Consider the following 19,130-nt stretch of genomic DNA (forward strand, 5'->3'; position numbering starts at 1 on the left):
CTGCCATTGCTTCATCTCTCATGCGTTAGACAAAAATGATTCATACACACAGGAATAAAGTTTTATGGAACTGATTTTATTATAAAAGCAGCAGAAGAAAAAAAAACATGTCATGATCCCTGTAAACAACATAGGTGACACCTGTCCTGTAAACTCATTCCAGCCCATACATACTGGGAACACAGCTTTGTACAAGGGTGATGAAGCTCATCATTTGGGCTGCCGATGCTCCATATAGAGTTCATGTTGATGCATGTTGTTTCCTTTGTTTGAAACACACATGGGAACAAATAAGGGTCAGCAAAAACCCCACTGACTTTAATAGAGCATTACACATGGCAGATGACAACCTGCATTTTTTATATGCAGCATGTCTTGTTATGCTGCATATTAACTGCAGTCCAACACAATGAATGAATGGAGGACCCCAGTGTTTAACTAGAACATTGACAACATGAACCCTTATTATCAGAGCTGCAGTCCATTTAGTAGTGAGTAGTGTTAGACCCTCCATCAAAAACTGAAAGGAAATCCCCAACCAGAATGCAGACAATAAAAAGTAATGGTGGGTCCAACACAGCCTGGAGTTCCACTTTAAGGGACTGTAAATAAAATTGTGAATAGAATCTGTATCTGAAAGGAAACTTTTCCACCACCCGAACCACTCCATTGAGGAGAAATCTTCGGCTAAAGTCTGTGCAGAAACTCCTAAATCCTTCATCACACCCTGTCCAGTTCTGGCATTGTGGTCATCAGGAAGAACCACGGAGCCCAGCGGGTGACAACACTGCCGAGTGTTACATTTCCAGCATACTTTGTCATCCATGGAGCAGAATCCAGAGGTGCTGGAAGTGGTGGAGGTTATTTGTCCTTTCCAGGTACAGAATTCATTCTCACCTATATGAAATGCCAGATTTGCTTTTAATGGAAGTACATTCTGTATTGATTGGTTGGCTGGCTCACAAACCATACAATAGATAACAAGTGCAACATTCTAACATAATGCTGAGATGTATAACAAACATTTACCACAATCACAATTTAATTTGGTCAGTTACATCAAACATTTCTGACTGCACACCCCCGACCATTGCAAACTGGTGGAAAGATATCTTAAGAATAGTGGAATACTAAAGTTCTCTACACTATGAAAAGCAGTGCCATGGTTTATATAGTTTCAGGGCTGTTATCACAAAGTGGTTGAACACAATCTTTTAGACAAATTTACATTTGTTTTATTTAGGCCGCTATTTCTGATGGTGCTAAGGACCAGGGGATGGTGGGGGAATTGCAGCAGTAGTGCATTTCATTGATAAATAAATATATTGTCCCCCTTTACCCGGTTCGGTTTTCTGCTGCACAGGGCAGTGTGTTGCTTCCACTTTTCATCATACGCTATAGAGATGAAGAAAAAGCCAAGATGGGCTCTCCAATGTTACTTTATAGAGCTTATATAAAAGTACATCCGTAACATGGTGAGAAAAAGGCATCAACAAATATTTCAACTGTAATCTGTAACAGGCTATAGAAATACTCAGCTCAAGCAGTCATTGCCAGGCCCACCCTTCCCCTGCTACAAATCACCTGTTAGTAGGTGCAAACTGAGAGGGAAAAATAAAAACTTTGAATATTAATTATTTTACATTGGTGGATGTGATGCAGTGCGGGTGAAATCTTGTGAGAAGAGACCCCAGGCCATTGGGATTTCTCCTGGTGAAGATTTTGCTGCTCTGTATTTCCCAGTCTCCAAACATAACGAATGGAAAATCATCTTCACCTTAACTCAGTGGACAGAAGATGGGGACAAGACAAGTGCAAACCTTACTTTTTCTTTGCAGGTACATTACACATCTGCTAATAGTATGCAATTTGTGGCCTGGGCGACACATTATACTGCAATGTGCGCTTTATATAAACTCAACATCTAAGAAACAAGGAGAGCAGAGACAGTATCACTGGGGTTAGTTCTCATGGTGTGCAATGTAGTGTTTATTCATACTTTACGACATAAAAAAGCTCCAGTCATCTTTGTACCTCTGCAGGGGCAAAGCTGAAGATCAGTAGGGAAGATGCCAGCAATGGAGTCCTATCCAAGGCTCATTGATGCACGTGGAAGATGCACTAAGTGCTGGTGTGTAGTACAAACTGCTACAAAAATGAATGCGGTCCATGAGAGGAAGCCATCGTGAAATAGAGTGCATTGCAGCATGTAGCCACAAACCAGATTGTTCATGCTTGAAGCCCATCCACCTCAGAAAGTACCCACTATGATCACAGATATTCAGAACTTAACCATAAAGGAACAAAAGGAGTGAGTGTGAGATGGTTACCTGGGGAAGAAATGGCAGCACTATGGGAAGAGGACAGGGTGGCAAAGGCAGTGAGACAAAGGATCTGATGCTAACATTCTGGTATCCGATACTACAGGACACTTATAGAGGTCTCGTGGTGCCCAAATGTCAAAGAGTTAGAATTGTTGCAGCAGCAAAATATTAGGCAGATAGGTTTAATGTTTTAGTGATCAGTGACTGCATCTTGGGAGAAAATTATAAGCTCCCAAGCACCGAGTTTTTTTCCATGGGCTCTACAAGACTGGTGAGGTAGGTAGCCAGCTGCTAGCCTTCCAAGAGAACCTGTCATTATGCTCTTAATGGACCTAATGAGGTTTGCAGATTGATAGAAGTGTTATTATGCTATAAATCTGTTTTATTAGATAGAGCAGTATTTATAGGATATTGTTGAGAACGGGGCTACACATGAATCTATGATAAATCCCAGCGGACTGGGCTACCACAACTTTATCAGTAATAAATCTCATACAAGGGCCTGTGGTTTCAAAAAGCCCTTTAGGAAATACATTCAAATATATTCAAGTTTTTAGAGGTCATTCAAGCACCAGGGTATTTCTAGATCCCCAGTTCCCCAATAAAAAGAAAACCACAGTATTTGCCAATTGCAAAGGATAAAGTTGTACTTATGTTCCTTATATACATATTGCTAACAGTTCACCTCTATGGGTGTAAGTCAGGGCAATCAGCCGAATGAGCCGATGTAACCTTCATTTAATGCCACCAAATTACAGTGCTATGTGGTGTCTGTGTACATGTAACCTTTATAACATTTCCCTTTACAAGAAGAGTTAAAGCTCTGTTAGAGTAGGAACGAGAGCTGGCAGTACAGAGGTGCCACAAAATGTGTACCATAATAGTATGGTGATTGGACGGACAGAATAAGTGCTCAGTTTGTTTTGCCCCTTGTTTAAGTTCTTTCATTTTTTTTTTTAGTTTTTTCCTTTTTTACGCATGAATATACCAAAGTGAGAAGAATCCACCTTGTAGTTTGTAACAGCTCCTTGAATTTCCCCTCAACAGATTACTCATAGATCCAGCTCTCAGTGCTTTGATCCCAGCAGATCAGCTCGTCGTCCTTAAACCAAAGAGCAATCTCGCGCTGCGCACTTTCTCTGGAGTCACTGCCGTGTATGACATTCCTGAAGGAAGAGCCAAAAAAGATGATGGAGATCAAACGACTTTTCAGAAGTGGATGAACAACCATACTGGTGCTTACAAAGAGATGGAATGTCTAGAGGTTTTCACCCAGGTTCTGTGGAACCCCCTAAGTTTCCTCCAGAGGTTGTTAAGGTTTGAGGAAAACACATCTGATCTATATGTATCTTTGCCACTGGATTTAGCAAGGGTTCTGCAAGGCTTTAAAATTATTTGAGGGTTCTTAGGGAAAAAAAAGATAGAGCAATACTGGTCTAAGATGACTGTCTACATTACTGCAATATATTACTAAATAACATTGCTAATTTGATCTAAAAAGTTCAAAGTAAAAGGAAACCCTTAAAGGATCCCTGTACTGGAGGCCACTGCCCACCTTTCTCAATATTCTAAAGTGCAAATGTGTTTTTAGTTTAAATCAGCTAAATACAATACAAACATAATAAAATAAAAAGACGTGTAAAGCCTTAAGGTTTATTGTAAAAATCCTTTCCCCTACCAACATGCTGTACGGAAGTATCCTTGCTCTGTGAGAAAGCAGCAGCCTCTCTGCCCAATTTAAACAAGTATGCAGCAAGAGAGGCTGAATTAAAGTCAATAGACTTTCTAAAAAAAAAAAAAAAAAAATATGAATTCCCCTCACTGACAAGGCCATTCTGTCCTAAGTAAACAAATGGGTGTTCATCTCACTGGCACCTGATCAGTAAAACAGAGATTTTTCCATACAGAAGGACTGTATTTTATTAAAGCTGTGCTGCAATAGTTGTAATTGTGTTTTTTTATTGTAGAAGGCAGGACCCTTTTTCAGAAAACCTGAAAATAAAAAGGTAGCTTTACCTGCTAACATCTACACAGAAATCCCCTCGGATGGTACCAGGCAGAGAATCAGCCGGGTTGGTCTCCCCCATCATGAGGCGGGCAGTCTTCACTACATCCAGCCCCTGCCAGACCTGCAGAAACAAAGAAGCTTGAATGAACTTGCAAATATTAAGTAAGCTACATCATAGTTTGTATACTTGGTAAAAACAAATGTTAGATTTTTTTAAATTACCTAAAAGATGATCAACATAGATGTAGGCACACCAATATAACATTACTGTAAATGTAACGGCAGACTGACACCAAGCCAGACAGGGGCAGATCAGAGGAAAGAGGACATTGAACCTAATTTTATCAAAAACAAAGGTTCAGTTCAAGGTGTATTTAGGAGGAATGTGGGAAGGGCTGATAGGATTCTGCACATAGATTCCTAAATACATCAAAGCACCTTGTCTCAGTATTCAATGCAAAATCCCTAAATCGTTAAAGCAGGACTCTGGACATAAACAAGGCAAACCATACTGTCCCAGGCCCCAGATAGTAATTGCTCTTTTTTTTCTTTTTTAGTAAGGGATGATTTACAACAGGGGGAATACTCACCTTACTCAACTGCCCTTTGGTCCTTTTCTCTGCAGTGCAGGATTGTGGTTAGGAACTCCTACATCTGTGTGCAGCTTGTTTGGTGGTGGTGGGGTGTTAACAGGACCAAAAAGTCAAGAAAGAGTTTGGAGGGCTGATGGCCATAACCAGAAGATATACAAGAACACAAAATATAGTGAGGATGTTTCTGTATTACATCAGCCCCTAGTAAAATGAGGTTGGAACAAACACTCCTGCGTGGCCCCTGGTAGCTTGCCAGCTGCTCAGCCACTCACACTGCTACACTGGTTTTAAAAAATCGAGCGTTTGCACATTTGACCGTAACGGAAGTGAGTGGTACTGAACAGTTCACTGGTTTGCCCTATTCATTTTCTAATGGGTGCCACAGGTGAAACACTACATGTAACGTCTCACCCAAGGGAGCAATGTAGTGGGTTTGTAGGGTTATCTATACAATGTTGTTTCTTTTACTTGTACCCAGAACTAGGCTTTGGTTCTATTTCTCTAAATACAACTTCATTAAAACATACCACGGCTACAGTATAGTGCGGCACAAACGTGCAATAACACAACCCTTCCTTCTCACCATGGCAATCACTGGTCCAGAGCTCATATATTTTACAAGACGCCCATAGAATGGCCGGTCTCGAAGAGCGATGTAATGCTCCTTCAACAATGCTTCTGATGCCTGTGTGAAAATGAGGAAAAAAAAATCAAACACGGCTCTAGAATACATACATATGACATACAGGCAAGGAATGACATGAAAGCTGATACAACATATCTGCTTTCAATATTACAGGAAGAAAGGTATTTAGTTTGTATACTAACAATATATGTGGCAAAAAACACAATCTGACTTTGTACAGAAGATTTATGAAGGAGAAGTTTTCATGTGCAAGAAGTCGCTCCCCTTTCTTTCCCAATAAGCATACAATGAGATGAGCTATCAGGTCTCCGGTCCTGCCAGGATAGGTTGTGCCTGGTGGCAGAACTGGGAAAACTTCAGGACTGGATGGGTAGCTATACAAATTAATTTTAAGATAAACAGCTCCCGTGTATGTATGTCATCTCTAGGTTTAGCTGTTTGCTTGGAGTTCAGCTTTGAAGCTGCTTCTAATTCTGTCAGTGAAAGGAGATATTGCCTTCCAGAAAACAAAAATGGGCTTTAAATACAATTTAAAGATAAACAAATTAAGAATAATTAAAAAAAAAAAAAAAAAGCACAAAACATCTCTATTTATGCCATACCAGGGCACAGCTACGATATTTTATATTATGTCTCTAATAAACAAGTTCAACCCAGGCAAACTTGCTAGCTGGGTCATCAAGATACAAAGACTGAAAAGATGTTCTGGGAACATTTCCAATCCATCTGACAATAGACATAGATCTGAATTCATAAATGAGCAAGCTGCATTAACCTCCCTGGTCGTATTCCCGAGTGTGGCTCAGGTTTAAATTTCAGTGCCAAAAGAGGTAACCCCGAGCCACTCTCGGGGTGGAATTGCCGAGGAGTTTTAAAGTCTTACCCAGTTCCAGTGGTGCCCATGGCATCCTCCAGCGATGCCTGGCACAGGCTACACAGGTGCAAGCCAGCATCTGGGTTCCCTGTGTGTGAACATTGGAGATAAGAGGCCAGCTGGGCATCTGTTTGCAAGCCTTAGGCTGGAGGGTGGGACCGTGAGGCTGGTAGGCGGGAAATTTAAAATAATTTTTATTTATTATATTGAATATTTTTAAATGTACCGCCTTTACATTTAAAAATACTCATTATTCAGACAGCCAGGGAGGTTACTCTTAAAGATAGACCATGTGACTTCACAGCAAGGTTTATTGCTTTCATCATCAACCTAGAACCAGGACCATATTATGTGGAATCTGATGGGAACACCGACGGTCCTTTCCGCTACTTTGGTAAAGGTTTGTTTGTACATTATAGGGTTACTCACATGCATCATCTTCATGGCCACCAGCTTGAAGCCTTTCCTCTCCAACCGCTTAATGATCTCCCCGACCAGACGCCGCTGACACCCATCTGGCTTTATGGCCAAAAAAGTGCGCTCGTTAATCCCCGTCCATGCTGCAGAGAGAAGACATGAGTTAGGTATATGTAGTCATTATATTTGTATCACACACAGGCAGGTTTGTCTTCTTTTTTTGGCCATTTTCATTTATTATGAGGATGAATACACCGTACTGTTCTGATTGGACCAAATTTATACCGTAATTCCCTGTGTTATAAATAGAGTCCATAATGTTCTCAGCTTTACCCAATGCAATGTTTCCTGTTCATATATATACAAAGTATTTCATTCTTTATTATTTCCATCGCTGTGTACGTAATTCTTCACCCAACTGTAAATATCATTTAACATAAGTTACTAATAAAATAACTTTAATATTTTGTTCTATATATGTTTATATATAATCAAACTAAATTAAACACAAAACAAAGGGCAGGGAAAATAACAAACAAATATTATAAACACAAAATGAGGCTCTGAACACTGGCGGTGAGGTTGTGGTTTGGTTAACTACTAGATTGTAAGCTCTTCTCCTCCTGTGTCACTGTCTGTATTTGTTTTGTCATTTGCAACCCCTATTTAATGTACAGCGCTGTGTAATATGTTGGCACTCTATAAATCCTGTTTATTATTAATAATAATAATAATAACATTTTCTTATGCCAGTGAACTGCTGCCTGTGACATGTACACTGATCTCCTGATGTCATTCATCAATCTGTAATGGTGAATTGATGAAAGACCAATCAGTAAAGCTGCGTACACACTTGCAATTTTTGTCGTTGGAAAGGATCTTTCACGATCCTTTCCAACGACAAGGGGCTGCAAGATGCATGAACGATGCTGTACATACAGCACCGTTCATGCTCTATGGAGAGGGGAGCGGGGAGAGCGAAGGAGCGGCACCCTGCTGCGCGCTCTCCCCTTCCCTTTCATTACGATCCGCTGTCGTCCATCGTCCGTGGATCCGGCAGGTCGGTCGTCCGGACGATGGACGACACCGACTGTACACACGGAAGATTTTCGCCCGATAATTGGCCGATGCCGATTATCGGGCGATAAAAATCTGCTGTGTGTGCGTAGCTTTACAAGCATCTGTATGTAGGGGAGCACAGCGGGGTGCTTGTCACTGGAAACGTTGAGGAAAGCTTGTTCCCAGGGACAATTAGGGGAGAGCTCCGGGGGTGCAGCCACCACAGTGCTTGACCCAGAAAGTTTTTTTTAAGGCGGGTGGGAAGAAATTGTAGACGGGTGGAAGCCCATGAACTGTGACCCAACTCTTCAGTAACCACCCAAAAACAGCCGGGTGGTTGCTGAAAAGTGCCGGGTGGTGCCCCCAGCTAAAATGGGCTGGGGAGAAGACTGCACCAAGTCTCACAATGCAGTGATGGGACGACTCCTTCAAACATACTGACAGAGAAGAGACTGTGGTGGATAATGGCAGCATGGTGGCTCGGAGGTTAGCACTCTGGCCTTTGCAGCGCTGGGTCCTAGGTTTGAATCTCGGGCAGGACACTATCTGCATGGAGTATATTCTCGCCATGTTTGTCTGTTACCTCCGGGTACTCCGGTTTCCTCCCGCATTCCAAAACAAAACTGGCTTCCTCCAAAACTGACCTTAGAGTGTTTTAAAGTCATATGACATTAGATTGTGAGCTCCTCTGACGGACAACTACTGATATGACTATGGGCTTTGTACAGCACTGCGCAATATGTTGGCGCTATATAAATACCCTGTAATATTATCTCCAATGCCTGGGGATGAGGAAAGTTGGCTCTATCACCATTGATCATCCTTTTCATTACTCCCCTGTAATACTGCACATTGGCATTGGTTCAGCCATACAGATGGAGGGTCGGAGCCCCTGTCAGGTTTATATTACCTATGACTTCTTATTAGAACTGGTGACCCCATGGTAAGATTACAATTTACACGCCTAGATTGTAAGCTCTTCGGGGCAGGGTCCTCTCCTCCTGTGTCACGGTCTGTATCTGTCAGACATTTGCAATCCCTATATATTTTACATCACTACGTGATATGTTGGCGCTATATATATCCTGTTTATCACTACTTCCAGTACCAGGACATTGGTTGCTGTGCCTTAGGCTGCCCATTCAAATGAATAGGAATCGCCAATGCAGCTCACACCAACACAATGTGAAGGGGTAAAGCGCCATGACTGCCCCGCCATTCTGCACGGCTGACAACATGGGGGCCATAGGCAACAGCACACAGGACTGACAACCACGTGATGTCCAACAGCCAATGGCTGAACAGGGACACACCTCAGGAGCCACCGCGGGAACTGAATACAAGTACACCCATCTCCTCCCAGGAATATACAGCCCTCATTCTGCTTCCACCCCCTTCCCTCCTTCTTCGGAATCCCTTCACCGACTTCTCACCTGTGGGGAAAATGTGGGCGAAGATAGTCAGGGCCAGGCAAATCATGACGAGAAGAGAGAATGGAAACAGAGGCCGCGCACGTCACCAAAAAGCCGGCACACGCGAGAGCGCGCACGTACCTACCCTGCGCTTTAGGGTTCACGGCAGGTGGCCACGTGCTCACGATAACTAGCCCCCATTGGTAGTAACTGGCTCAGGTTAAATCGTCGTTTCATTGCGCCATCTTGTGTTCAAAAAGCATACTGCAGGTGGAACTCTCTCCTAGAAGTAATTGGGTAGTTTATTAATATATAAAAAAAACGACTTGATTTTATATAGATTCAGTTTACTGCTTCCAAACCACTAACCAGAACAAGCAAACAGATTAAATTCTTTACTATTACTTGTTAGTTCTGGAAAAAGATTGGAGGTGGAAATGCAAGAAAAATACTAAAATCACATCTACTCTGCAACTATTACACATTTATTATAAATTACAGTATTTATATAGCACCGTCATATTACGCAGCGTTGTACAAAGTCGATAACCGTGTCACTAACTGTCCCTCAAAGGAGGTCAATTTTGAGGGGAAGCCAATTAACGTTAACTGCATTTTTCGGGATGTGGGAGGAAACCGAAGTACCCAGAGGAAACCCACGCAGACATGGGGAGGACTTGCAAACTCCATGCAGAAAGTGTTTTGAACCTGGGCCCTAGCACTGCATAACCACTGAGCCACCGTGCTCCCCCACAATTGGTCATTGGTATGGCCAAAACGGTTTTTGCTAGTAACCCCAGAACTCAGTTTTACTATTTGTTGACTCTGCCAGTTAATTATGAATTTTTCCACTTCCCTTACCAGGTGCCCCATCAGTGTGTTGGAGAGACAGATGAGCTGTGATTGGAAGAAATGGCATCTTTTTTTTTTTTTTATTACACAGTATTTATATAGCGATGACATATTACAAGGTCCATAGTCATATCACTAGCTGTCCCTCAAAGGGGCTCACAATCTAATGTCTCTACCATAGTCAAATGTCTATAACACAGTCTATTTTTAGGGGGAAGCCAAATAATCTAACTGCATGTTTATGGAATGTGGGAGGAAACTCACACAAACACGAGAAGAACCGGCAACTCCATGCAGATAGTGTTCTGGCTGAGATTCGAACCTGGGACCCAGCACTGCCAAAGTCAGAGTGCTAACCACTGAGCCACTGTTAGGATCGTTAGGATGGGTTCTCTGGTATTCCCAATATATGTACACTAAATTGTATTATATTCATCACAAACTGTCTGTAAATTATCAGTAGCACATCACAATTTGATTTTGCATAAAGTTTTGTATAGCCCCGTAAACATGAAATGACAGAAACAACCACCAAAGATCTGATTTATTATTTATTGGTATTTATTATTCAGTAAAAATGACAGGTAATGGCAATGTATTTACAGACTTTTATTAGTAAGGTTTTTAACTGAAAACAACCCTTTACAGAAAGCAGAGGCCTAAGGAGCATGTTGCAACACTGGCCTGCAGGTCTCTCTGATAATGAATCTTTGTTTCCAGGAAGGAGCCGATGTCCTCATCACACAGGTGTCCCAGTTTTGGCTCTCCTCACTGTAAGCTCATTTTTGAGCTCCTTATTATATGCAAGTATTCTACCAATGTCCAGCATGGGCTCTGTTAAAGGCTTTCCTTCTTTCTGCAGCTCAGCCAGAATAATAGCCCTCAGGAGTGGTGGGTATGGCAAAAAGCGGACGGGTTCTGGCTCCGGAACCGGGACAAAATTCTTGAAGTTCTCTTCTTCATGTTTCGGTATAAGACGCCAGTCATGGTACATGACTTTGCTGATCTCGTGCTCTTCAGACACTGTTTTACCTAAACAAGATAACAGTAAAAAATAAAAACATCATTTTACATTACATAAACTCTGCTTTAACTCCAGGATGAGAAATACACCATATGACCAAAACTATGTGGACCAAATCATAGAGGTGTGATAGTCTACAAAAGTATGACCATAATTTAAAAAAAAAAAAAAGAAAAAGGGATTTACAATTTAACATTTAAAATCATAAATGTGTAACTTCACATTTCACTTAAGAACATATATAGGATCACAATCTATAACTTAACAGAAATGTTTTTTAAGCTGGGTGTAAGTGGGTGGCAGCCCCTCCATTGTGACCCAACTTTTCAGTAACTACCCAAAAACAGCCGGGGGGTTACTAAAAAAGTGCCGGGTGGTGTGCCCGGCTAGGGAGAACACTGGTTTTTATACAAATATGCATTTTTCAAAGTATTTCTTAGTTTCCGGGTATGAAACTATCTGGCACCCACACAGCCGCTTCAAAATGTTTAATGCATTTCATAGAAAGACCGAACCTTTGTATTCCTATCAAACGTATTATATAAGAAATTTACCCCTCCTATTGTGTGTTACTTCCCCCACCTCCAAGATTGTAAGCTAGTAAATCCTGTTTATTTATAATAATAATAATAAAAGCAACTGAGAAAATTAAAGCTTCCAGTCCACCATTTCAATGATTAAACCTGCTTTTAGTTTAACCTGTTTATCAGACCACCACAATGTGTTTATGCCCACCTTTCACCAGTCTGGTAATATTCCCTAGGTAGTTTTTTTAGTCTATAAGCAACAAAGTAATTACATAATTGCTGCCTGTATTGTGGTATATTGGGCAATGCCTGGCCCATCATGCCCACTGAAAGGAGAACTGAATGGCCTACAATCTTAACCAAAGTCATCCACACTATCATGTCCATCAACTTCTAGAAAAATGAATTCCACACTAAGGATCAAAAGAATTCCCATATCAACAAGACTCATCTCCACTGCATGATGGGAAATTATATACTGATATGATATATAAATGACATGATATCTCAATTACTTTTTTTTGATAAATTGATAAATTCTTTGCATTTTTTCTCTCTCAGCTGTTGTAAACGGAAATCTTAAAGTGGACTCAAAAACACCAGGAAGTAGAGCTAATTGATATAGGAGACATGCACATGTACAAGAGTTACATCATCAGTAGTCATGAAATGACCAATCTTCTCAGAAGGCTGCTGTGGGGATGGCAGTGAAGATGGAGCCTTCCAAGAACACAGTGACGTCAAGTCCTGGACTTGTAATCCCTGCAGGGCACCTACACACAGGTGGGTTAGTGGTGCTGTGCGTATACTTGCTATGGCAGAAGCTCACCACCCACTAATTAGTTTAGTTCCTCTTAAACTGGGTCCCTAAAGAGACTTTCAAGCTTAATCTGTTTTATCCTAAAGTCATCTGCAGACACCATTATAGAAAAAGATGCGCTCAATATTCCTCTACATGCACATGTCCCTGGGTTTGCTCAAGATTTGCTGCTCTTTAGGGAGCCTTCATATTAATAGGGATGGCGGGAATGTCTTCTTTCATATAGAAATGGAATACATTGCTACACAACAGAACTTCCTTTACCTAACAGATGCTGGCGATGAATCATCAAAGGTATTTGAATATTTCATGCATGTATATCACTTGCTGTATCTTTTACAGCTCCTTTTTTGTTTTTGTAATTATGTTTTGTTTACCAGGACCTACCTCTGTATGTTAAATAGCCCCAAGCTTGCCCATGGTCCATGTTCTGTAAGACAGAAACAAAAGTTAAACCAGGTAAAATCATCTAAAAACTAAGCCAATCAAGAAAAATTGCAAACAATGCGTCCCTCAAACAGCGTCTGCAGATAAAGGTGACGAACTGAAACAAATAACATGTGACATGGTGGGCAGTTATACAAAATGAAGGGGTGCACTTATTTTTTGACATCATCATGAAATGAACAGGTCACAGTTGTTATACTCCTTATGCCTTCATCTCATATATACTACATTGAAGGGTTTTTTTAAGTTACTTCTGTTCCTGTGTCAGTATACTTTAAAAACAATACCTAAAATATTTTCTATAATAATAGGAATGAGTGGAACTAAATGGGATGCGGTGACAACTAAAAAAAAAAAAGTTATATTTGTTATTTCGTTTAGATCCTCTTCAGAGTTTAAAGGACCCTTGGAGATCCCCATAGCTTTCCCACAGCACTATAATACTACGTAGGATCACACTGTTGTCTGTTTCTTGGCGTCAGCAAGGAACACAATGTGAATATTAAGGGAGACAAGTGCTGCTCACTTTATGTATATGTGCAGTGTTTCTTAGAGTCTGATATGCCTGTCCCTGCTACACAAACAGCATAGGCAGAGCAGCTCACTAAGGGTTTGTTCAGATCTGCAGTGTGTTTCCCGGGGGGCTCCCTGTGATTGGCACCTTGCCAGCTGTTTGGTGGCCCAGTGGCTGTTATGGTTCCTATTGAACATGTTACAGCGGCAGCACAAGCTGATCACTACGGCCTCCATTAACTCTCTATGGGCATAGATGGCAGATGACACACTACACAGTTTATAGGTGTGATGAAGTTATAACCGCACCACCTGTCTGATCAAACCCTAACTTGTCTTTCCTGCAGGATGACCATCATAATGGATGGTCATCTCCTTCCTTACCTCAGCTGTGTAATCCACTTTGACCTTTGTAATAGTCCAGTAGCACGGCTCATCGAATTGCTCCATCCAAGACTTCTTGGTCACCATTCTTCCAATCCCAAATGATCTCAGGCCAGCGAGCAGAGTGAAGAGTCTTTTCTCACATTTAATATCCTCCCAAGCAAGGACGGGCATCTTTTTACCAGTGAAAGGCCGGGTCATATTCTAAGGGGGAAATAAATGATGTCTTTATATCAGAGATATGGTGGGAGCACCCAATACGTCTGAAAGTTGTATGAGAGGTCCTACATCTGATAAATTAATTCTTCACATAGAGCTTCTTAAAATTTCACACAAGTAACTCCGGTTAATCACTTGCCAGTGGCTGAAATTCTAAAAGGATCATACAATCAGGTGTGGGAAAGGATAAGGGATCACACACCCGGCACAGGCCTATATTAAGAAGACTGGAGGTGGTGAGGGAGACACAGTAACCTCATACAGCCCTGTATAGGAAACGCTGGGGGGAAACATGGGGGGTAATAAGCTCATACTGCCCATTATAGGCAATGCTGGGGGAAGGGAGGCAATAGCATACCCAAACAGCTCTGTATGGAGTGTGGGGGGGGTGACAACACAAAGTTCTGTATAAGAGAAGTCAGGGGTAGCAATGACAGCATGCACATAGCGCCCCCTATAGGAAAGGGATGACAATCACAGAGCCATGTATAGGAGAGGTCAGGGGTAGCAGTGACAGCATGCACATAGCGCCCCCTATAGGAAAGGGATGACAATCACAGAGCCATGTATAGGAGAGGTCAGGGGTAGCAGTGACAGCATGCACATAGCGCCCCCTATAGGAAAGGGATGACAATCACAGAGCCATGTATAGGAGAGGTCAGGGGTAGCAGTGACAGCATGCACATAGCGCCCCCTATAGGAAAGGGATGGCAATCACAGAGCCATGTATAGGAGAGGTCAGGGGTAGCAGTGACAGCATGCACATAGCGCCCCCTATACGAAAGGGATGGGACAATCACAGAGCCTTGTATAGGAGAGGTCAAGGGTAGCAGTGACAGCCTTGTATAGGAAAGGATGGGGAATAGGGGTGTCACACAATCACTGTGTGTGTAGGGGGAGGGGGGTTGCTCTGTGAAGGAGAGGGCAGGGTGACACTAAGCTTATACACTCCAGGAGAAGCGGTTGCACCTCGTAATCCATAGCATAACGCTGGGACTCTTTCGGTCGGTTCTTCAGCTCCCTGTACGCCCGGATTTTTCGGGCCATCTCTGCAATATTTCTCAACTTCTTCTGTCGCCCCATGATCCCGAGCGATGCCTCTCACACCAAAAAAAATCTCCACACGTGAATGTGACCCCGGTATAGCCAAGGATGTCGCGCGTTGCTGACCTCACGGAGCTGTCAACTATGTCACGTGATTACATTTCCCTTGCAGTGCGTCCTAATCACTCTAACTTGTCATACGGATAATAAAACTGAGCCTTTCAACAAATATGGTGCCTACAAGTAAACGTAGTTACAAATATAACAATCAGCCCATCAAATTAGGAAAATTCGCTCTTTAAAAAAGCTGTGCCCATGATAAAAATGGCGGCTGCGGCCTAAGTGATGTAATCAAACAACGTCACATAGCGGTAGCTTAGTTACCACAGAGAGCTGGAGCGGTTTGTTATTGGTGTGTGGTTCAGGAGCCATTTTGGTGAAGCCCAGGGGGGTCCTAGTGATCATCAACCAATTAAATGTCCTCATATACTCAACTAAGAGAAGGATTAAATATTCTTTTGATGCATCCAAAGTTACAGTACATCACACATTCCCGCAATGCAATGCAAATGGGCTCTTTTATTAATATCACACAGTAATAATATAGCGCCATCATATTACGCAGCGCTGTACAAAGTCCATTACAACCAAATAATGCTGCATTGTAAAAACATTCTTCTTGTTCTTCTTATCTGTGTCCAGTTTGGTTTGTAAATAGTTTAGAGAACATTCTTCAAACTCAATGTTTGACTCAAACTCCATGGAAGTCAACAGGCCCACCTCTCTCAAAATATATAAATATTCATTCTGATGTTCAGCATATGTTGCATCTGATACTGATAATTTGGGCAGTAGAAAGGATAGGGGACATCCAAATGTTTGCTACATGCCCCAAAGTGTATGATAACTATAGGAAAGAAAATATCTAAAAGGCATTTAATCTTAAAAAGAAAAAAACCTAAAGCGTTCCTAAACTCAGAATTTTGACTTCACATTAAAGGGTAGACAAAAAAAAGTAAAAATTCTGTTGTTTGTTTTTTTAAAGTGCAACACCTTTTTTTAAAAAAAAATGAATAGGAGCGCAAAGTCTGCCGGGATACCTACATCACGCATCCTGGGAGTCCCTTGGGTGCTCATTCTGCGCATGCCGAGCATTTTGAGCATGTGCAGAAGAAGCCTTTTCCATAAAAAGTTAAGTCCGGCATCTCTCTGTTCCTAGGCCTGTCTTATTATCTCCAGTTCTTCCCGTGTGTCTCCTTTTCTTCCCAGTGTTTCCATGACAACCTCTGTCTCCAGGCCTCTCTCTGTCTCAAAGACCTTCTTTTAGTTTCCCTGAGCAATTTCTGTCTATTTGGATGTTTCCAGAGCCTCTATCTCCAAACCTGTCTTTAGTCTCTCTAGGCCTCTCTCTGTCCCCGGGCCTGTCTTTGTCTCCGGGCCTCTCTCTGTCTTCGGGCCTCTCTCTGTCCCCGGGCCTGTCTCTGTCCCCGGGCCTCTCTCTGTCCCCGGGCCTCTCTCTGTCTCCAGGCCTGTCTATCTCCAGGCCTGTCTCTTAGTGTTGCCAGGGCAATGTTTCACATTTCCGACCAGAATGACCTCTCTATCCATTCTGGTCTCTCCATCACAGTGTTTCCCATTCCATGGGTTCTTTACATCTCCAGTCTTCATTCACATTTTTAGAAGGGAAGCTAATAACAATTGTTTTGCAGGGTATGTAAGTTTGTCCATCCCAATGTGTCCCCAATGTTGACTTTTTTCACCGACAATTAAAGTGAAAGGGAATCCAAAATAACATCATATCAGGAATTTTCCTTACATTGAGAGATCTCCATCAACTTCCTGTTACATCTCCAGGACAGGAGCTAATTGGAAATTTCCCCAATGGTACACAGATTGCAAAAGAAAGAAAAAAGTTTACACTTCTTACTATTCAACACTAAAAAAATTGTTTTGGCTATACATCAGTTTGTTTGATCAGATAGGTCATTATTGCAGAAAGTGGCCCTTCTGCAATAATGAGACTGACCTGTCTGATTTATGTAGCAAGGTGAATCATCCCCTTGACAGATATATTTCACTTATCTTACAGAATGAGGCGAAGTTCTGCCATCCAATCATGGGCAAGGAAATATCCTGTTATTTTCTTATTTTAGATTTCATGGCATTGATTGGGTATTATCAAAATATTTCAAGGCATTTTTTAGCAATTAAACCTTATTGAGAGGATTCCCACTTCATTTCTTGGAATATATCTATTTATCTGATATCTGATCAGATATCTGATCTGATCAGATCATGTTATTGTATATATATATATATATATATATAGTTTGTTTTTAATACAGGGTTATCTGAATATTATAAACTGTAGGAATACAGCCATGGTTGAAAAATGTGTTATTTTTTTACTTTTTGCTTGTAGAAATTGTATGGCATGAATAAGAAAAAACATGTATTATTGGTTATTGCTGATATAGGACATAGGGACACATAGGTTTGACGAATGTTTACTAATTTAAAGTTGAACCCCTTCCAAACACAAACAGTTCAACATAGATTTCTATTTATAAAATGCCCTCATTTGTTTGAGTATTTGAATTTGACCTGGTATCAATTCCTTTCAATCCCTATGTACACCAGAGCTCAAATTGGGAAAAGAAGAAACAATGCAACAATGAGGCAATTGACTGTGCTGTAAGATCGTGTGATCACAGTGACAGAGAGGTGAACTGATCAGTCCCCTCGCTTCTTCTTTGTCCAGTCACAGGTTTGGGGAATTACAGGACCTGAAAGTGGTCTTGCTCTTCTTTCCATGCTCTTATGAAACCAGTATCTGTGCTAACCAGTGCCCCGAGATTGGACTGAGGTTTAGGTGTTTTAACTTCTTTTCTTTGTTATGTCATTTTTATTTTATGTTTTTAGGTTTGCCGGTACACTACTAGGTCTGCTCATATTTTACTCTTATGAGTTGAATTGTAAGTGTATAATTTTACAGAGGCCAGCAAAATGCTATCAGAGAGTACATACAATATTAACTACAGTTGTATGATTGTCTTAACTGTAGTTCTGGAAAAATAGATGATTTTTTATGATACTTTGTTCTTTGTTTTTGCTTTGGTTGAGCATTTTGTAACCTCACTGTAGGTGACATCTAACTACTCTAAAGCTTAACCACCTAAAGGTACCATGTCATGGAGTTGCCTTTCTGTGGTGTTACCTGGAGAAGCCAGAAATTCTAATTTAACTGAAATGTACGTTTTGTTGTAGCATTAGGTCATAATTTCCCATAGCTAATGGAAGATAAATATGTACAAAGTGTATTTCAACAACTGACATCTGTAGTAAACCAAAGCAGCTGTTTCCTTCCAGAATATCAGCTATGAAGATATTTGAAGGCTGTCATATATAAGTAAAACTCCTGGTGGTATCTACAGACAGACCTCAAAGATTCCCAGAACTTGTACTTTTAAACAGCCTTTTTTGTGCCAGCTTTTTATTGTGCAATGTTTAGATTTACACCTACAGCACAATCTGGCAATGAGGACCACTCATTGGTATTATAATAAAATGACAAACCTAATTAAATACTTAAATGCTTAAAGCAAATGCATGATTACTCACGACTGGTTTTTATATGAGACCCATAATATTTGCCAGGTAATGGCAACTAAATATGGCAAAAAGTCATAGAAATAGACAGAAATTTACTGAATACTCAAACCGAATTACAATCTTTTTTGTTTTTCAGAATTCCATCAGTAAAAAGGGGACAAAAGCAGCTACTCCTCGGCTTGTTTACTTTGGCCAGCAGACACATGAGATGGGGTGCTGAGCATCTCCAAGATCCACAAATACACTGGTATGAGTATTGTTAATATTATCACACAGTATTTATATAGCGCCATCATATTACGTAGCGCTGTACAAAGTCCATAGTCATGGCACTTAGCATCGAGTATATATATAT

General features: G+C 41.2%; 2 protein-coding genes across 2 annotated transcripts; both read right to left on the reverse strand.

The window, feature by feature from the left end:
• Window positions 1-55: 55 nt before the first annotated feature.
• On the reverse strand, window positions 56-9,476 carry NME3 (NME/NM23 nucleoside diphosphate kinase 3). Its single transcript, XM_072417704.1, has 5 exons — window positions 9,355-9,476; window positions 6,875-7,005; window positions 5,509-5,610; window positions 4,341-4,453; window positions 56-3,490 (listed from the first exon to the last, which is right to left on the reverse strand). Exons 1-5 carry the CDS (start codon window positions 9,398-9,400, stop codon window positions 3,373-3,375), a joined length of 510 nt encoding a protein of 169 aa, XP_072273805.1. The 5' UTR covers window positions 9,401-9,476; the 3' UTR covers window positions 56-3,372.
• A 1,247-nt stretch (window positions 9,477-10,723) lies between these two features.
• MRPS34 (mitochondrial ribosomal protein S34) lies at window positions 10,724-15,313 on the reverse strand. Its single transcript, XM_072417703.1, has 4 exons — window positions 15,089-15,313; window positions 13,901-14,104; window positions 12,944-12,986; window positions 10,724-11,217 (listed from the first exon to the last, which is right to left on the reverse strand). The coding sequence occupies exons 1-4, from the start codon at window positions 15,200-15,202 to the stop codon at window positions 10,925-10,927; spliced, it is 654 nt and encodes a 217-aa protein (XP_072273804.1). The 5' UTR covers window positions 15,203-15,313; the 3' UTR covers window positions 10,724-10,924.
• Window positions 15,314-19,130: the final 3,817 nt, after the last annotated feature.

Source organism: Pyxicephalus adspersus, chromosome 7 (assembly GCF_032062135.1).
Source record: "Pyxicephalus adspersus chromosome 7, UCB_Pads_2.0, whole genome shotgun sequence".
Taxonomy (NCBI): Eukaryota; Metazoa; Chordata; class Amphibia; order Anura; family Pyxicephalidae; genus Pyxicephalus; species Pyxicephalus adspersus.

Excerpts from the sequence above, each read along its gene's own strand:
- NME3 (XM_072417704.1), bottom strand. The coding sequence starts at position 9,400 with ATGATTTGCCTGGCCCTGACTATCTTCGCCCACATTTTCCCCACAG. Across the intron at positions 4,454-5,508 it reads CTGGACCAGTGATTGCCATG|GTCTGGCAGGGGCTGGATGT; the intron begins GTGAGAAGGAAG and ends TTGTTTCTGCAG. Across the intron at positions 3,491-4,340 it reads TTCTGTGTAGATGTTAGCAG|GAATGTCATACACGGCAGTG; the intron begins GTAAAGCTACCT and ends CTCTTCCTTCAG.
- MRPS34 (XM_072417703.1), bottom strand. The coding sequence starts at position 15,202 with ATGGGGCGACAGAAGAAGTTGAGAAATATTGCAGAGATGGCCCGAAAA. Across the intron at positions 14,105-15,088 it reads GTTATGCTATGGATTACGAG|AATATGACCCGGCCTTTCAC; the intron begins GTGCAACCGCTT and ends TTTCCCCCTTAG. Across the intron at positions 11,218-12,943 it reads GGGCTATTTAACATACAGAG|GTAAAACAGTGTCTGAAGAG; the intron begins GTAGGTCCTGGT and ends TATCTTGTTTAG.